Source organism: Pelophylax lessonae (assembly GCF_965119305.1).
Source record: "Pelophylax lessonae genome assembly, chromosome: 1".
Classification (NCBI taxonomy): domain Eukaryota; kingdom Metazoa; phylum Chordata; class Amphibia; order Anura; family Ranidae; genus Pelophylax; species Pelophylax lessonae.
Window position 1 is genome coordinate 887,152,986 of NC_138768.1, and position 17,559 is coordinate 887,170,544.

A 17,559-nucleotide genomic window follows, 5' to 3' on the forward strand; every position below is an offset into this window, starting at 1 on the left:
GTACCTGTCACTGCCTATTACTGACACATTCCCCCCGATCCCTCCATAAAGAGTACCTGTCACTGCCTATTACTGTCACATTCCCCCCGATCCCTCCATAAAGAGTACCTGTCACTCCTATTACTGTCACATTCCCCCCGATCCCTCCATAAAGAGTACCTGTCACTGCCTATTACTGTCACATCCCCCCACTCCCTCCATAAAGAGTACCTGTCACTGCTATTACTGTCACATTCCTCCCGATCCCTCCATAAAGAGTACCTGTCACTGCCTATTACTGTCACATTCCCCCCGATCCCTCCATAAAGAGTACCTGTCACTCCTATTACTGTCACATTCCCCCCGATCCCTCCATAAAGAGTACCTGTCACAGCCTATTACTGTCACATTCCCCCCACTCCCTCCATAAAGAGTACCTGTCACTCCTATTACTGTCACATTCCCCCCAATCCCTCCATAAAGAGTACATGTCACTCCTATTACTGTCACATTCCCCCCGATCCCTCCATAAAGAGTACCTGTCACTGCCTATTACTGTCACATTCCTCCCGATCCCTCCATAAAGAGTACCTGTCACTCCTATTACTGTCACATTCCCCCCGATCCCTCCATAAAGAGTACCTGTCACTGCCTATTACTGTCACATTCCTCCCGATCCCTCCATAAAGAGTACCTGTCACTGCCTATTACTGTCACATTCCACCCGATCCCTCCATAAAGAGTACCTGTCACTCCTATTACTGTCACATTCCCCCCCGATCTCTCCATAAAGAGTACCTGTCACTCCTATTACTGTCACATTCCCCCCGATCCCTCCATAAAGAGTACCTGTCACTCCTATTACTGTCACATTCCCCCCGATCCCTCCATAAAGAGTACCTGTCACTGCCTATTACTGTCACATTCCCCCCGATCCCTCCATAAAGAGTACCTGTCACTCCTATTACTGTCACATTCCCCCGATCCCTCCATAAAGAGTACCTGTCACTGCTATTACTGTCACATTCCCCCCGATCCCTCCATAAAGAGTACCTGTCACTCCTATTACTGTCACATTCCCCCCGATCCCTCCATAAAGAGTACATGTCACTCCTATTACTGTCACATTCCCCCGATCCCTCCATAAAGAGTACCTGTCACTCCTATTACTGTCACATTCCCCCCCGATCTCTCCATAAAGAGTACCTGTCACTCCTATTACTGTCACATTCCCCCCGATCCCTCCATAAAGAGTACCTGTCACTCCTATTACTGTCACATTCCCCCCGATCCCTCCATAAAGAGTACCTGTCACTGCCTATTACTGTCACATTCCCCCCGATCCCTCCATAAAGAGTACCTGTCACTCCTATTACTGTCACATTCCCCTGATCCCTCCATAAAGAGTACCTGTCACTCCTATTACTGTCACATTCCCCCTGATCCCTCCATAAAGAGTACCTGTCACAGCCTATTACTGTCACATTCCCCCCGATCTCTCCATAAAGAGTACCTGTCACTGCTATTACTGTCACATTCCCCCCGATCCCTCCATAAAGAGTACCTGTCACTCCTATTACTGTCACATTCCCCCCGATCCCTCCATAAAGAGTACCTGTCACTGCCTATTACTGTCACATTCCCCCCGATCCCTCCATAAAGAGTACCTGTCACTGCCTATTACTGTCACATTCCCCCCTGATCCCTTCATAAAGAGTACCTGTCACTGCTATTACTGTCACAAAGGGATTTTTACATTGCTTCTCACAGCAATAAAAGTCATCAGATTTTTTATTTTTTTGAAAAAACAGTGCTAAAAAAAAATGTAATAAAATAAATAGGAAAATTTTTTTCTAATGTAAAGGGCCCCTGTCGCCGTGAGCTCGCACATGAAAGAAAACGCATACATAAGTCTCACCCGCAAATGAAAACGGTGTTTCAACCACACATGTGAGGTATCACCGCGATCATCAGAGCGAGAACACTAATTCTAGAAAAAGACCTCCTCTCTAACTCTAAACTGGTAACCGTTAAAACATTTTTAAAGCGTTGCCTATGGAGATTTTTAGGTACCGTAGTTTGTCGCCATTCCACGAGTGTGCGCAATTTTAAACCATAACATGTTAGGTATCTATTTACTCGGCGTAACATTGTCTTTCACAATATACAAAAAATAGGGCTAACTTTACTGTTTAGTTTTCTTAAATGCAGTGAAATTTATTTTTTTCCCAAAAAATTGCGTTTGAGAGACCGCTGTGCAAATACCATGTGACAAAAAATATTGCAATGATCACAATTTTATTCTCCAGAGTCTTTGCTAAAAAGAAAGATATATATATATTTGGAGGTTCTAAGTAATTTTCTAGCAAAAAATATAGATTTTGACTTTTTGACTTGCAAACAACAAATGCCAGAAATAGGCCCGGTCCTTAAGTGGTTAATATGCTCACGTTTGCATTGGTAGAGGAAATTGTTTGTCGTTCCCCATTCCCAGTGCGCCAAACAAGATGCGATGTTCTTCATCACTACAGCATTGTCATAGACATCTAGAGAAGAGAAAAACATTTTCTTGAAGAAGCCTATAACCGTTGTCAGACAAGACTAAATGTTTTCTGTATTAACTTCATGCAAACCAGCGCACGCGATCCTCATGTATATGAACCCCCAAATACTTTACTGGGGCGGTGCCATCTTTCTCCACACATGCAAATTGGAGAGAATGCCCAGTGTGTTGGTTAAAGTGGAAATTAGTACCATCTCATCAGTTCAGCCCCCTCAGTGCAGTCCCATCAGTGCAGCCCCATCAGTGCAGTCCCATCAGTGCAGCCCCATCAGTACAGCCCCATCAGTACAGCCCCATCAGTGCTACCCATCTGTGCAGCCCCATCTGTGCAGTGCATTAGTGCACATCAGTTCAGCCTCATCGGCACCCATCAGTGCAACCTCATCAGTTCATATCAGTGCTCATTAGTGCAGCCTGATCAGTTCCTATCAGTGTAGCCTCATAAGTGCACAACAGCACACATCAGGGCAGAATTTACATTGGGTGCTTCTTTTCCAAAATGGAGTCATTTTGTGGGTGTTGCCATTGTCCTGGTGCTCCATGGCCTTCACAATGTGATAATTAGTCAGGAAATTAGATGTGTAATTTATAACCTTAGAACGCCTGAAGGTGCTACTTGGATGTTGGGCCTCTCTATGTGGCCAGGCTGTTGAAAAAGTCTCACACATGTGGTATCGCCATACTCGGGAGAGGTAACAGAATGTGTTTTGGGTTGTAGTTGCAAGTATGCCTATGCCATATGTGAGAACTAATTGGTTATTATGACAATTTTGTGAAAAAAAATCTTAATTTTACAAAGAATTGTGGGAAAAAAAATAACAACTTCAAAAAACTCACACGCCTCTTACTAACTACCTTGGAATGTCTACTTTCCAAAAGGGGGTCATTTGGGGGGTATTTGAACTGTCCTGGCATTTTAGGACCCCTAGAAATATGATAAGCCATCAGGACTGATTAATTTTCAATTATTGGTACCATAGCTTGTAGCTATGGTCCTAGACCCCTTCTCCTGCCATTGGTGTCCTGACAGATGCTGGGTCCTAGACCCCCTTCTCCTGCCATTGGTGTCCTGACAGATGCTGGGTCCTAGAGTCCTTCTCCTGACATTGGCGCCCTGACAGATGCTGGGTCCTAGACCCCTTCTCCTGCCATTGGTGTCCTGACAGATGCTGGGTCCTAGAGTCCTTCTCCTGACATTGGTGCCCTGACAGATGCTGGGTCCTAGACCCCTTCTCCTGCCATTGGTGTCCTGACAGATGCTGGGTCCTAGAGTCCTTCTCCTGACATTGGTGCCCTGACAGATGCTGGGTCCTAGAGTCCTTTTCTGCCATTGGTGCCTTGACAAAATCACAGATCTTTTGTATTCTAAGTCCTGGTGAAGGGCGGTTCAACCCCTGAAACGCATTGATTTCTTCTGCTTTGAACCAATTTTATTAATACAATTTTGGACTCTTGGACATTTGCTTGGTTCTCTCATTGGACACATGATATTTTGTAAGCTTGGCTTTTGTAATTGGTGATTAGATTGTATTTATTGATCCATCAGCAAAAATCTAAAGTAACCACAAACCATTGGACATCTGCGGTAGGAGTACCTGGGTACATTATATGAGGCATAACTTGTATATGATTAAACCAGTTACATTACAAATGTGTGTTATTCCTACATCAGGGGTCTCCAAACTATGCCCCATGGGTCACATCCGGCCCACTAAAAGATTTTATCTGGCCCACAGCTAGGGTCAGTTATGTATCCTTAATGTGCATTGACTGAGGATTAGGGTCAGCAGAGGCTTGTTTGAATTACTTCCCCGTGTAACGGGGAACTCTGATGGGGAAACTGATGTAGGGGGACTCTGATGGGGGACCCAGATGTAAGGGGGCTTTGATGGATGGGGACCCTGATATAAAGGGGCTATGATGGGGACCCTGATATAAGGGGGCTATGATGGGGACCCTGATATAAGGGGGCTATGATGGGGACCCTGATGTAAGGGGGACTTTTATGGGGAACCTGACATAGGGGGCTCTGTTGGGGACCCTGATATAAGGGGGCTATGATGGGGACACCGATGTAAGGGTGACTTTTATGGGGCCCCTGATGTAAGGGGGGGGCACTGATGCATACTCTGTTGGGGACCCTAATTTAAGAGGGACTCTGAAAGGAACCCTATTGTAAGGCTGTAATGTAAGGAGGATTCTGATAGAAACCCTGGTAGAAGGGGAACTCTGATGAGGACCCTGATGTAATGGGGGTCTCTGATGGGCAATCTGATGTAAGGGTGCTCTAATGTGGACTCTAATGTAAGGGGGACTTTTATGGGGACCCTGATGTAAGAAGGGCTCTGATGGGGACCCTGATTTAAGGGGGACTCTGAAAGAAACCTTAATGTAAGGAGAACTCTGATGGGGACCCTGATGCAAGGAAGCTCTCTTAAGGACCAAGAATTAAGGGGGTCTCTGATGTAAGGGGACTCTAATGGGGACCTTGATATTAGGGGACTCTGATAGGAAACCTAATGTAAGAGGGGCCCTGATGGGGATACTGAAGTAAGTGGGGCCCTGATGGGGACAGTGAAGTAAGGGGAGCCCTGATGGGGACACAGAAGTAAGGGGGGCTCTGATGGGGACACTGAAGTAAGGGGGACCCTGATGGGGACATTGAAGTAAGGGAGGGCCTAATAGGGACACTGAAGTAAGAGGGGCCCTGATAGGGACACTGAAGGGGGGCCCTGATGGGGACACTGAAGTAAGGGGGCCCTGATGGGGACACTGAAGTAAGGGAGGGCCTAATGGGGACACTGAAGTAAGGGAAGCCCTGATGGTGACACTGAAGTAAGGGAGGGCCTGATGGGGACACTGCAGTAAGGACGGGCCTGATATGGAAACTGAAGTAAGGGAGGCCCTGATGGGGACACTGAAGTAAGGGGGACCCTGATGGGGACACTGAAGTAAGGGAGGGCCTGATGGGGACACTAAAGTAAGGGGTACCCTGAGGGGGACACTGAAGTAAGAAGGAGGGCCTGATGGGGACACTGAAGTAAGGGAGGCCCTGATGGGGGACACTGAAGTAAGGGGGGCCCTGATGGGGACACTGAAGTAAGGGAGGCCAAGATGGGGACACTGAAGTAAGGGAGGGCCTGATGGGGACTGTGAAGTAAGGGAAGCCCTGATGGTGGCACTGAAGTAAGGGAGGGCCTGATGGGGACACTGCAGTAAGGACGGGCCTGATATGGAAACTGAAGTAAGGGAGGCCCTGGTGGGGACCCTGAAGTAAGGGAGGCCCTGATAGGGACACAGAAGTAAGTGGGGCCTTGATGGGGACACTGAAGTAAGGGGGGCCCTGTTGGGGACACTATAGTAAGGGAGGCCCTGATGGGGACACTGAAGTAAAGGTAGCCCTGATGGGGACACTGAAGTAAGGGAGGCCCTGATGGGGACACTGAAGTAAGGGAGGCCCTGATGGGGACACTGATGTAAGGGAGGCCCTGATAGGGACACTGAAGTGGGGCCCTGATGGGGACACTGAAGTAAGGGGGCCCTGATGGGGGACACTGAAGTAAGGGAGGCCTTGATGGGGACACTGAAGTAAGGGGGCCCTGATGGGGACACTGAAGTAAGGGAGGCCCTGATAGAGACACTGAAGTAAGTGGGGCACTGATGGGGACACTGAAGTAAGAGGGGCCCTGATGGGGACTCTGAAATAAGGGGACCTGATGGGGACACTGAAGTATGGATGGCCCTGATGGGGACACTGAAGAATGACCCTGATGGGGACACTGAAGTGAGGGAGGCCCTGATGGGGACACTGAAGTAAGGGAGGCCCTGATGGGGACACTGAAGTAAGGGGGGCCCTGATGGGGACACTGAAGTGAGGGAGGCCCTGATGGGGACACTGAAGTGAGGGAGGCCCTGATGGGGACTCTGATGGGTGGCCCTGATGGGGACACTGAAGTGAGGGAGGCCCTGATTGGAACTCTGAAGGGAGGCCCTGATTTTTTTGATTTTTTCATCTATTTCAATAGGAAGTTTTATCTTGATTTTGGAGTTTATTGTTCATTATTTTTCTTTTTGTCTATTTATATTATTTTTATTATTTTCTTTTATTTCATTTCTTTTTCCATTTATTTTTTTATTTATTATTTATTTTTATTTTTTTATTATTATTATTATTATTATTATTATTATTATTTATATTTATTATTATTTATATTTATTTTTAATTTTATTTTTATTTTAATTTTTTTTTTTTTATTTTATTTATTTTTTTATTTTTCTTATTTTATTTTTATTTTTTTTCATTTTTTTATTTTTTTATTTTCATTTTTATTTTTATTATTTATTTTTATATTTATTTTATTTATTTTTATTTATTTTTTCTTAACTTATTTTTATTTTTATTTTTCATTTATTTCGTTTTCTATTCCTATTTTATTTTTCACCTTTTATATTTGTTTTATTTTTTCAAATAAATTTTTTTATTTTTTTTATTTTTCCTCTTTTCCCTTTTTACACGCTATTTTTAGCTATTTATATACCTGATAGGATGTTTATCCCTTTCAGGAGTTTTTAAATATACATATGGAGGTTTTTATATTCGGTTTAATTGTCATATGACAAAGTTGCACTAATAGGTAGACTTTCTTTTAATCTTCTAAAGATCTCCCAGTGTAGCCAAACCTAATGATATCTCCTACGCTGTCCTTGCTGACATGAAATCAGCAGACCGGATGTTTGATACAAGTACTTCCGGTTCAGCATCACAGGAAGGAGAACTTGGTACTGGGCGACCTCTATTAGCACAAGGAATGAACCGGAAGTGTGTCATTACACTTCCGGGTCCCCGCTGCGGCCGCCCCGGAAGTCTCCATTTGCTGCTCATTTAAGGAGAGAAATTAGCAGCGTGGCTTATAGCTCCAGTCCCAGAAGCCGACTATTCAGTGGAAACGCGTCGGAGGGAGCAAGCCGCGCTGCTATTGGTCCCGGATCACACTGCAGATGACCGCGACTCTTTTAGGGCATATCGCTGTAAACATACAGGATGTTTGTAAGTGTTTTCTTGTCATTTTATTAATAAATATCGTGGGTAATGCACCATCAGTCCCTTCCTTTTTTCTATTGTGGTCCTCCTGCTGGCACCTCTACCCGTGGAAGCCCATAAAGATCTTGGGAAGCTGCATCCGTCCATCCGTCCATCCCTCTGGATTTTTCATTTAGTGTGGCCGTTTGTTTGGATTCCCTAGTTCCACAGCATATGCTTCGTTTTCTCTCCTATGTGGTAAGGGTCCATTCATATCACTGGGTGTCACTTCCATTCACAGTTATTGCACTATATCATGCTCCATTGGACTTTTGTTTGGTAAGAGGTTAATTCACCTATCACTTCACAAGAGTTCGTTCAGCACGTATTTGTTTGGGAACACCTTTTTTCCAGATGGAATAGACTCCTCTTCAATCAATTTAGTTATTCACGGACAATTTTGTTTGTTTGATTATTTAGTAATTAGCGCACTATTGTAATTTTCAGTTACATATTTTCACACTGAAGTAAGGATGACCCTGATGGGGACACTGAAGTGAGGGAGGCCCTGATGGGGACACTGAAGTAAGGATGGCCCTGATGGGGACACTGAAGTAAGGGAGGCCCAGATGGGGACACTGAAGTAAGGGAGGCCCTGATGGGGACACTGAAGTAAGGGAGGCCCTGATGGGGACACTGAAGTGAGGGAGGCCCTGATGGGGACACTGAAGTAAGGATGGCCCTGATGGGGACACTGAAGTAAGGGAGGCCCTGATGGGGACACTGAAGTGAGGGAGGCCCTGATGGGGACACTGAAGTAAGGATGGCCCTGATGGGGACACTGAAGTAAGGGAGGCCCAGATGGGGACACTGAAGTGAGGGAGGCCCAGATGGGGACACTGAAGTGAGGGAGGCCCTGATGGGGACACTGAAGTAAGGATGGCCCTGATGGGGACACTGAAGTAAGGGAGGCCCTGATGGGGACACTGAAGTGAGGGAGGCCCTGATGGGGACAATGAAGTAAGGATGGCCCTGATGGGGACACTGAAGAATGACCCTGATGGGGACACTGAAGTGAGGGAGGCCCTGATGGGGACAATGAAGTGAGGGAGGCCCTGATGGGGACACTGAAGTGAGGGAGGCCCTGATGGGGACACTGAAGTAAGGATGGCCCTGATGGGGACACTGAAGAATGACCCTGATGGGGACACTGAAGTGAGGGAGGCCCTGATGGGGACACTGAAGTAAGGGAGGCCCTGATGGGGACACTGAAGTGAGGGGGGCCCTGATGGGGACACTGAAGTAAGGGGGGCCCTGATGGGGACACTGAAGTGAGGGGGGCCCTGATGGGGACTCTGATGGGTGGCCCTGATGGGGACACTGAAGTGAGGGAGACCCTGATTGGAACTCTGAAGGGAGGCCCTAATGGGGACACTGAAGTAAGGATGGCCCTGATGGGGACACTGAAGTAAGGATGGCCCTGATGGGGACACTGAAGTAAGGATGGCCCTGATGGGGACACTGAAGTAAGGATGGCCCTGATGGGGACACTGAAGTAAGAGGGGCTCTGATGGGGAACCTAATGTAAGGAGCACTCTGATGTAAAGACAACTCTAAAGTATGGAGGACTCTAAGGAAAACTCTTATATAAGGGGGGATTGTTTTCAGCCCCTAAATATTTATAAAAATAAGATGTGGCCTTCAAACAAAAAAGTTTGAAGACCTCCATTCTAGATCAAACAAGGTGACATTAACCACTTACCTACAGTGCACTTTCACCCCCTTCCTGCCCAGACCGATTTTCAGCTTTCAGCGCTCTCACACTTTGACTGAGAATTACTCAGTCATGCAACACTGTACCCATTCAAAAATTGTGTCCTTTTTTTCACACAAATAGAGCTTTCTTTTGATGGTATTTAATCACTACTGGGTTTTTTATTTTTTGTGCTATAAATAAAAAAAGACTGAAAATATTGTGAAAAAACGCATTTTTCTTTGTTTCTGTCATAAAATTTTGCAAATTAGTAATTTTTCTTCACAAATTTTGGCCAAAATTTATACTGCTACTTATCTTTGGTAAAAATAACCCAAGTAAGTGTATATTATTTGGTCTTTGTGAAAGTTATAGAGTCCACAAGCTATGGTGTGAATCATTGAAAATTGATCACACTTGCTCACACCTGATGTACTGAAGGCCTATCTCATTTCTTGAGACACTAAAAAGTCAGGAAAGTACAAATACCCCCCAAATGACCCCTTTTTGGAAAGTAGACATTCCAAGGTATTTAATAAGGGGCATGGTGAGTTTTTTGAAGTTGTAATTTTTTCCCACAATGCTTTGCAAAATGAAGATTTTTTTTTTTATTTTATTTTTTTTTTACAAATTGCCGTATTAACAGGTTATTTCTCTCACACAGCACATGTATACTTGCAACTACACCCCAAAACACATTCTACTACTCCTTCTGAGTATGGCGATACCACATGTGTGAGACTTTTTCACAGCCTGGCCACATACAGAGGCCTAACATCCAACCAGCACCGTCCGGCATTCTAGGAGCACAAATTTCACATATAATTTCCTGACAACCTATCGTACTTTTGAAGGCCCTGGAGCACCAGGACAATGGAAACCCCTATAAAATGACCCCATTTTGGAAAGCAAACACCCCAACGTATAATTTTTGAGGCATAATGAGTCTTTTGAATATGTCATTTTTTTCCACAAGTTTTTGGAAAATGTGGAAAGAAAATGAAAACACATTTTTTTTTACACAAAGCTGTCCATTTATGCAATATTTCTAACACATAGCATGTACATAGCAAAAATTGCACCCCAAAATACATTCTGCTATTCCTCCTGAGTATGGCGATACCACATGTGTAACACTTTTTCACAGCCTGGCCACATACATAGGCTTAACATCCAAGTAGCGCTTTACACAAAGTTGTCCATTTATCCACTTTAAGACTGGGCCTATTTTTGACACTTGGTGTTTACAAGCTAAAATAATTTTTTTGCTAGAAAACTACTTGGAACCCCCAAACATTATATATTTTTTTTTAGCAGAGACCCTAGAGAATAAAATGGAGATCGTTGCAATATTTTTTATCACACCATATTTGCGCAGCAGTCTTCCAAATGCGATTTTTTTTGAAAAAAAATCACTTTTTTGATCTAAAAAATAAGAAAACAGTAAATTTAGCAAATTTTTTTTCCATAATGTGAACGATAATGTTACGCCGAGTAATTAGATACCCAACATGTCATGCTTCAAAATTGCGCATGCTCACAGAATGGCGCCAAACATTGGTACTTAAAAATCCCCATAGGCAACATTTTAAAAATTTCTGCAGGTTACTAGCTTAGAGTTACAGAAGAGGTCTAGGGCTTAAATTATTGCTCTCGCTCTAACGATCGCGGCGATACCTCACATGTATGGTTTGAACACCGTTTACATATGTGGGCGGGACTTGCGTATGCGTTTGCTTCTGCGCGCGAGCTAACGGGGACAGGGCGCTTTAATTTTTTTTTTTTTTTTTTTTCCTATTTATTTTATTTATTATTTTTTTATTTTTACACAGTTTAAAAAAAAAAAATGTTTTGATAATTTTTATTCCTATTACAAGGAATGTAAACATCCCTTGTAATAGAAATAGGCATGACAGGTCCTCTTTATTGTGAGATCTGGGGTCAAAAAGACCTCACACCTCACAACTACACTAAAAAAGAAAAAAAAAAAAAAAAATTGTTGAAAGAGGAAAAAAAAAAAAAAGCAAAAAAAAAAAGCGGCCCTTTAAACCGGTTGCTAGGCAACATCTTTTGACGTAGCTCCGGTCCTCCAAGACCATAGAGTTGAGTGAGGGCCATCTTGCCCTCACTCGACTTCCTGTCTCTGAGGATCCGGGACCGGATAGTTTTCCCCGCTGCCGGCGGGTCCGGTAAGCTGGGAAAACGTCTGGGACGCGGCAGGAGGGGGGGGGGGGCACCTCTTCCCCTGCACCGTAAGGGTAATTCCGCGGCGAATCCGCCACTGGGACCACCCTTATCTGAAAGCCGACCGCCCGCCGTTTCAAAAAATACCGGGGTTATGGGGGCTATCTGCTGCCATAACCCCAGTATTTAGCTTTTAATGGCCGACGCATATAGTCGTTAGGCGGTCAGTAAGTGATTGCATGTATATGGCAAACAGGTGACGATGACTGATGGGGTGACAGGTGACGATGACTGATGGGGTGACAGGTGACGATGACGGATGGGGTGACAGGTGATGATGACTGATGGGGTGACAGGTGATGATGATTGATGAGGTGACAGGTGACGATGATTGATGAGGTGACAGATGACAATCACTGACCGGGTGACATGTGACGATGATTGATGGGGTGACAAGTGACGATCACTGATGGGGTGTCAAGTGACGATGATTGATAGGGTGACAGATGACGGTGACTGATGGGGTGACAGGTGACGATGACTGATGGGGTGACAGGTGACGGTGACTGATGGGGTGACAGGTGACGGTGACTGATGGGGTGACAGATGACGATGACTGATGGGGTGACAGGTGACGGTGATTGATGGGGTGACAGGTGACGGGGCGATGGTCACTGATGGGTGACAGGTGACGGGCGATGGTGCACGGCGGTACTGATGGCAGTCTCTGGTGACCGGTGAACTTTAGGCTACATTCACATGTGAGCGTAGCGATCACGGGCAGAATCACTGCGATTCTGCCCGCGATCCAGAAATCATTGCAAATGGCGGGACGCCTGTGCGTTGCCCGCTGTGCGATGTTGCTGCGATTTCCGCCTGCCGAATCGCGGTAACATCACGCAAACAACGCATGACGCCCCAAAGAAACTCTTGTACTTTTTTGGGCGTCATGCGATGTTTGCGCGATGTTACTGCGATTTGGCAGGCGGAAATGGCGGCAACATCGCACAGCGTTTGGGGTGCTATTGCAAATCACGGGCAACGCACAGGTGTCCCGCAATTTGCAATGATTTCCGGATCGCGGGCAGAATCGCTGTGATTTTGCCCGCGATCGCTGCGCTCACATGTGAACGTTATGGGTGTCAATTTCTGGGCACTGATGAGGTGACTGTTGGGTGACAGGTGACATTGGGGGGGGCTGGGGACTGTGTGGGGACCTTTATTACTGTGATTTTAGTGTGATTTTACTTTTTACATGTGTACAGAGCAGTAACTCACTATTTCTAGCTCTGCTCCCCTCATACTGGAAACTGTATGAGGGGAGAAGAGCCAGTAACAGTCAGTTACTGCTCTGTGTTTACATTTTGTGATCGGCTGTGAATGGATTCACAGCCGATCACTTAGTAAACAGTCACTGTCAGTGACTGTTTACTACCGCCGGTGACAGCTGTGTTCCTACGGAACACAGTGCCACCGACATGACCGCGCTGCGCGCTCCCGATCGCGCATGCGCGGTCATCTCCCGGCCGCCTCCATTGTGATCGGCTGTGTCATTGGAACACAGCCGATCACGTGGGAAACAGCCATGCCTATTGGCTGTTTCCCCCCTGCCGGTGACCGGCTGTGTCCCGGGGACACGCCGACACCGGCAGTGCACGGCGGCGCGCCCGCGATCGCGCGCCTGCCGTGCATTTACTGGGTCACGTCATATGACGTCCGCCCAGGATAATAGCCGCACCGTCCCGCCGTCATATGACGGCGGGCGGGCGGTAAGTGGTTAATATCACCTCAGCTCATCAGTGGTACCCCTCCCCCCCCCCCCCTGCATTACATACCTTGGAAGTATTCAGACCAGGATTTCGGAATTTCTAGGTAAAGGAAAACAAGATATCATCAGAGTCACCCCAAATGTCACATATATAGAGGAATATTAGACCCTTTTTACAGACGCGTATTTCTGAATGGTACATAGAAAAATAATGGGGACCCAAAGCATCCACAGTGACATGTCCCCATCCCTAATAATACATACAGGTAAAAATACAGAGGCCATGAGGCCATGGCACTTTAAATGAGGCCGGTCACTTTGTAAGAGTGAATACAAAAAGTATAGTTTCAAATTTATTAAAAGGTCAGCTTATGCATCACACATGTAGGAATTTAGAGGGGGGGGGGGGGGTGTACATTCTCCTATCCATACACTTTCCTTTTCTGTTTATTTTCTGATCATGTTTTTGTTTCATTTTCTCCTATTTGTGCACATTTATGGTTTCTGTATTTTTTCTTACCTTTTCTTTCACTTTTCCCCCATTGACTCGGTCCCTCCCCTCCTGTCATTACTCAGCTGTATGGGGTTCTGTTGTCTAGCCTCATTTTTTCTATACCTCTGAGTTTTCCCTTTTTAATTGTTGGACACATCACTCAGACAACACTTCAACACCTTATATATATACACTTTATATATACACATATTTTTATATTTTTTTTTAGATCAATGGAGGCTAGATGTGCCCATACACTGTTTATTTCATGGACTACATTATATTCCCTGGCCTGCTCTCTTGCTGTCCCCCTGATCTGGATGGGTTTTCCTGCCACAGCCCTGGGAGAGACGTTTGTCCGATGCCCCTTTCTGGATGCTGGTTTGACTCTTTCAGCTGACTTGTCAGTAATTAGGTTCTTTCCCCATTTTCTTTCTCATACTACCTATATTTATAGATACCCAATGTTTATAAACAATGTTACTTTGTATCTCTCTATCTCCCGTCTGATCAATGTTTATAAACAATGTTACTTTGTATCTCTCTATCTCCTGTCTGATCAATGTTTATAAACAATGTTACTTTGTATCTCTCTATCGCCTGTCTGATCAATGTTTATAAACAATGTTCCTTTGTATCTCTCTATCCCCTGTCTGATCAATCTTTATAAACAATGTACTCACTTTTGTTGCCAGTGGTTTAGACATTAATGGCTGTGTGTTGAGTTATTGTGAGGGGACAGTAAATTTACACTGTTATACAAGCTGTACACTCACTACTTTACATTGTAGCAAAGTGTCATTTCTTCAGTATTGTCACATGAAAAGATAGAATAAAATATTTACAAAAATATGAGGGGTGTACTTACTTTTGTCAGATACTGTATATATGACTGGCCCTGGTTAGCACCGTGCTGAGATCTCTGTGATACGTCGCTACATTGATAAGCCGTTATAGATCTACACACCTCCATTCACACAAATGGATGCATTATTTTATTTCCATTCACCCCCCAGCATCACATACCTGGTACCTGTATACTGCACGGCACCATTCGCTCATCTGCATAAAGTAAAACACACAGAGAACATGTAGAGAGTGAGTGACTCCGCCTCCATTGAAGTGTATTTCACAGTACGGGTTTTCTTGCCATAATATCTGTGTGTGCAGTGTGTCTGATACACACGGGCCCCCAGAGGGGGGCACTGTTCCCTGTCACACTCTGCCCACATCAATCTATCTTTAATCTCTGTCTGTCTATAAACTATCTGTCTATAATCTGTCTGTATGTCTGACAGTCTATAATCTGTCTGTCTATAATCTGATTGTCTGTCTGTCTATAATCTGTCTGTCTGTCTATAATCTGACTGTTTATAATCTGTCTGTCTATAATCTGTCTGTCTGTCTGTCTATAATCTGTCTGTCTATAATCTGTCTGTCTGTCTGTCTATAATCTGTCTGTCTATAATCTGTCTGTCTGTCTGTCTATAATCTGTCTGTCTATAATCTATCTGTTTGACTGTCTATAATCTGACTATAATCTGCCTGTCTATTATCTCTCTAACATTTTATGAATAACATATAATACTAAAGCCCCGTACACACGTACCGAACTGCAAAAGACTGCACAAGAATTTTGTCGGCCAACAACAGCCGACTGCAGAAGTGATGTCATGTGATGGTTAACTTTCCTTTTTTTTTCTTTTCTGAGTATGCCCAGTCTTGCAAATCTGCTGATTCTCGGACAAATTCTGTACTGACTGAGGAACAATCGGCCGTTCTGGTGTTGGCCAACAAAAATTTTAATGCCTGCACAACAGATTCTATTCGGCCGAAAATGCGCTGTCGGCTGTCGGAAGCATCATACTAACAAGCCGACAATCGGCCGATCGGTCGTCGGCCGAATATTTACGGCCGACAATCGGTACGTGTGTACAAGGTTTAAGAATGTGACATCATACATGGAAGTGTCGGTGGAATTATTCTCCATTCTATAAGATTGGGATCTCATTCCATAGGGGAGAATATATAGGAAAACATCTAGAATGTTCCCTCTCTGGCAGTCCATTCTATAGGTTCCCTCTCTGGCAGTCCATTCTATATGTTCCCTCTCTGACAGTACATTCTATAGGTTCCCTCTCTGGTAGTTCATTCTACATGTTCCCTCTCTGACAGTACATTCTATATGTTCCCTCTCTGACAGTACATTCTATATGTTCCCTCTCTGTCAGTACATTATATATGTTCCCTATCTGGCAGTACATTCTATATGTTCCCTCTCTGACAGTTCATTCTATATGTTCCCTCTCTGGCAGTCCATTCTATATGTTCCCTCTCTGGCAGTACATTCTATATGTTCCCTCTCTGACAGTACATTCTATATGTTCCCTCTCTGACAGTACATTCTATATGTTCTCTCTCTGACAGTACATTCTATATGTTCCCTCTCTGACAGTACATTCTATATGTTCCCTCTCTGACAGTCCATTCTATATGTTCCCTCTCTGGCAGTCCATTCTATATGTTCCCTCTCTGACAGTCCATTCTATATGTTCCCTCTCTGACAGTACATTCTATATGTTCCCTCTCTGACAGTTCATTCTATATGTTCCCTCTCTGGCAGTCCATTCTATATGTTCCCTCTCTGACAGTCCATTCTATATGTTCCCTCTCTGACAGTCCATTCTATATGTTCCCTCTCTGGCAGTCCATTCTATATGTTCCCTCTCTGACAGTACATTCTATAGGTTCCCTCTCTGACAGTTCATTCTATACGTTCCCTCTCTCTGGCAGTACATTCTATATGTTCCCTCTCTGGAAGTCCATTCTATAAGAGGGAAGACATGTGATGGATACAGATCTATATATAGAAGATGTCTCCTTACCTTCCTTTTTACCGGAAATCCAATTCCAGGTTCCTGGATAAAATTAATGGAAAGAATTGGTGTAAGGAATAATGACCCCGGCCTGTGTGTATTCCCCCTCCCCCCATGTATGATGGGACCCCGGGGGGACTTTTATGAAGGTGATAGAATAAAATATAAAATGAATGTAATACTATTAATATATTCCCACTGGATTTCTCATAGTTTTCCCTATGAATGGGATGGAATAATTACATTGCACTGTAACTTCCAGACATGCGCACAACGGAAACAAGTTTTGTTTCGGATCGGTTCATAAAGTTACTCATTTTTTTTGTTACATTCGTAACTACATTTGTTTATTTAAATTTTTTTTTACAAATTTTCAACAGGATTCAGATTTTTCCAATAGACTCAAAATATATTAAATCAATGCAAATTCATTGTGAAGAATAGCTAGTTCTATTCTATTCAAAATTTGGAAGACGTGTCTACTCTTTCTACTTTATTTTCTGCTATCCTATTCTATTCTTTTTTTTATTACAATTTTGGAAGATGGCTTTATTCTTTTTATATCATTCTATTTAAAATTCAAATTTCAGAAGATGGCTTTATTCTCTTTTATTTTATTCTATTTAAAATTCAAATTTCAGAAGATGGCTTTATTCTTTTTTATTTTATTCTATTCGAAATATAAATATCAGAAGATAGCTATATTCTTTCTATTCTATTCTACTCTATTCGAGATTTGAATTTCAGAAGATGGCTATATTCTTTCTATCTCCATCCTATTGTATTATATTCAAAATTTGAATTTCAAAATTCTAATTTTAGAAGGCATTCTTTTTAGTTTATTTATTGTTTTCTATTCCATTCTTTTATTTTCTATCCCATTTTTTTCTAATTTATGTTCTACTCTTATTATTCTCTAATCT

At 43.9% G+C, this 17,559-nt stretch overlaps 2 protein-coding genes across 2 annotated transcripts in view; one reads left to right on the plus strand and one right to left on the minus strand.

Annotated features, from left to right (window-relative positions):
* Positions 1 to 2,521, minus strand: part of LOC309557335 (cytosolic phospholipase A2 gamma-like) — a 29,761-nt gene extending 27,240 nt beyond the window's left edge. The window contains exon 1 of the mRNA XM_082260010.1: positions 2,430 to 2,521. Within this exon, the coding sequence (XP_082116136.1) occupies positions 2,430 to 2,502 (73 nt within the window). The 5' untranslated portion in view covers positions 2,503 to 2,521. The remainder of the gene's footprint in view (positions 1 to 2,429) is intronic.
* A 6,067-nt stretch (positions 2,522 to 8,588) lies between these two features.
* LOC309550744 (uncharacterized protein) overlaps positions 8,589 to 17,559 on the plus strand; it is a gene marked incomplete at both ends in the record, with an annotated part of 156,997 nt that continues 148,026 nt past the window's right edge. The window contains 1 exon segment of the mRNA XM_082251084.1: positions 8,589 to 8,636. Coding sequence (XP_082107210.1) covers positions 8,589 to 8,636 — 48 coding nt within the window.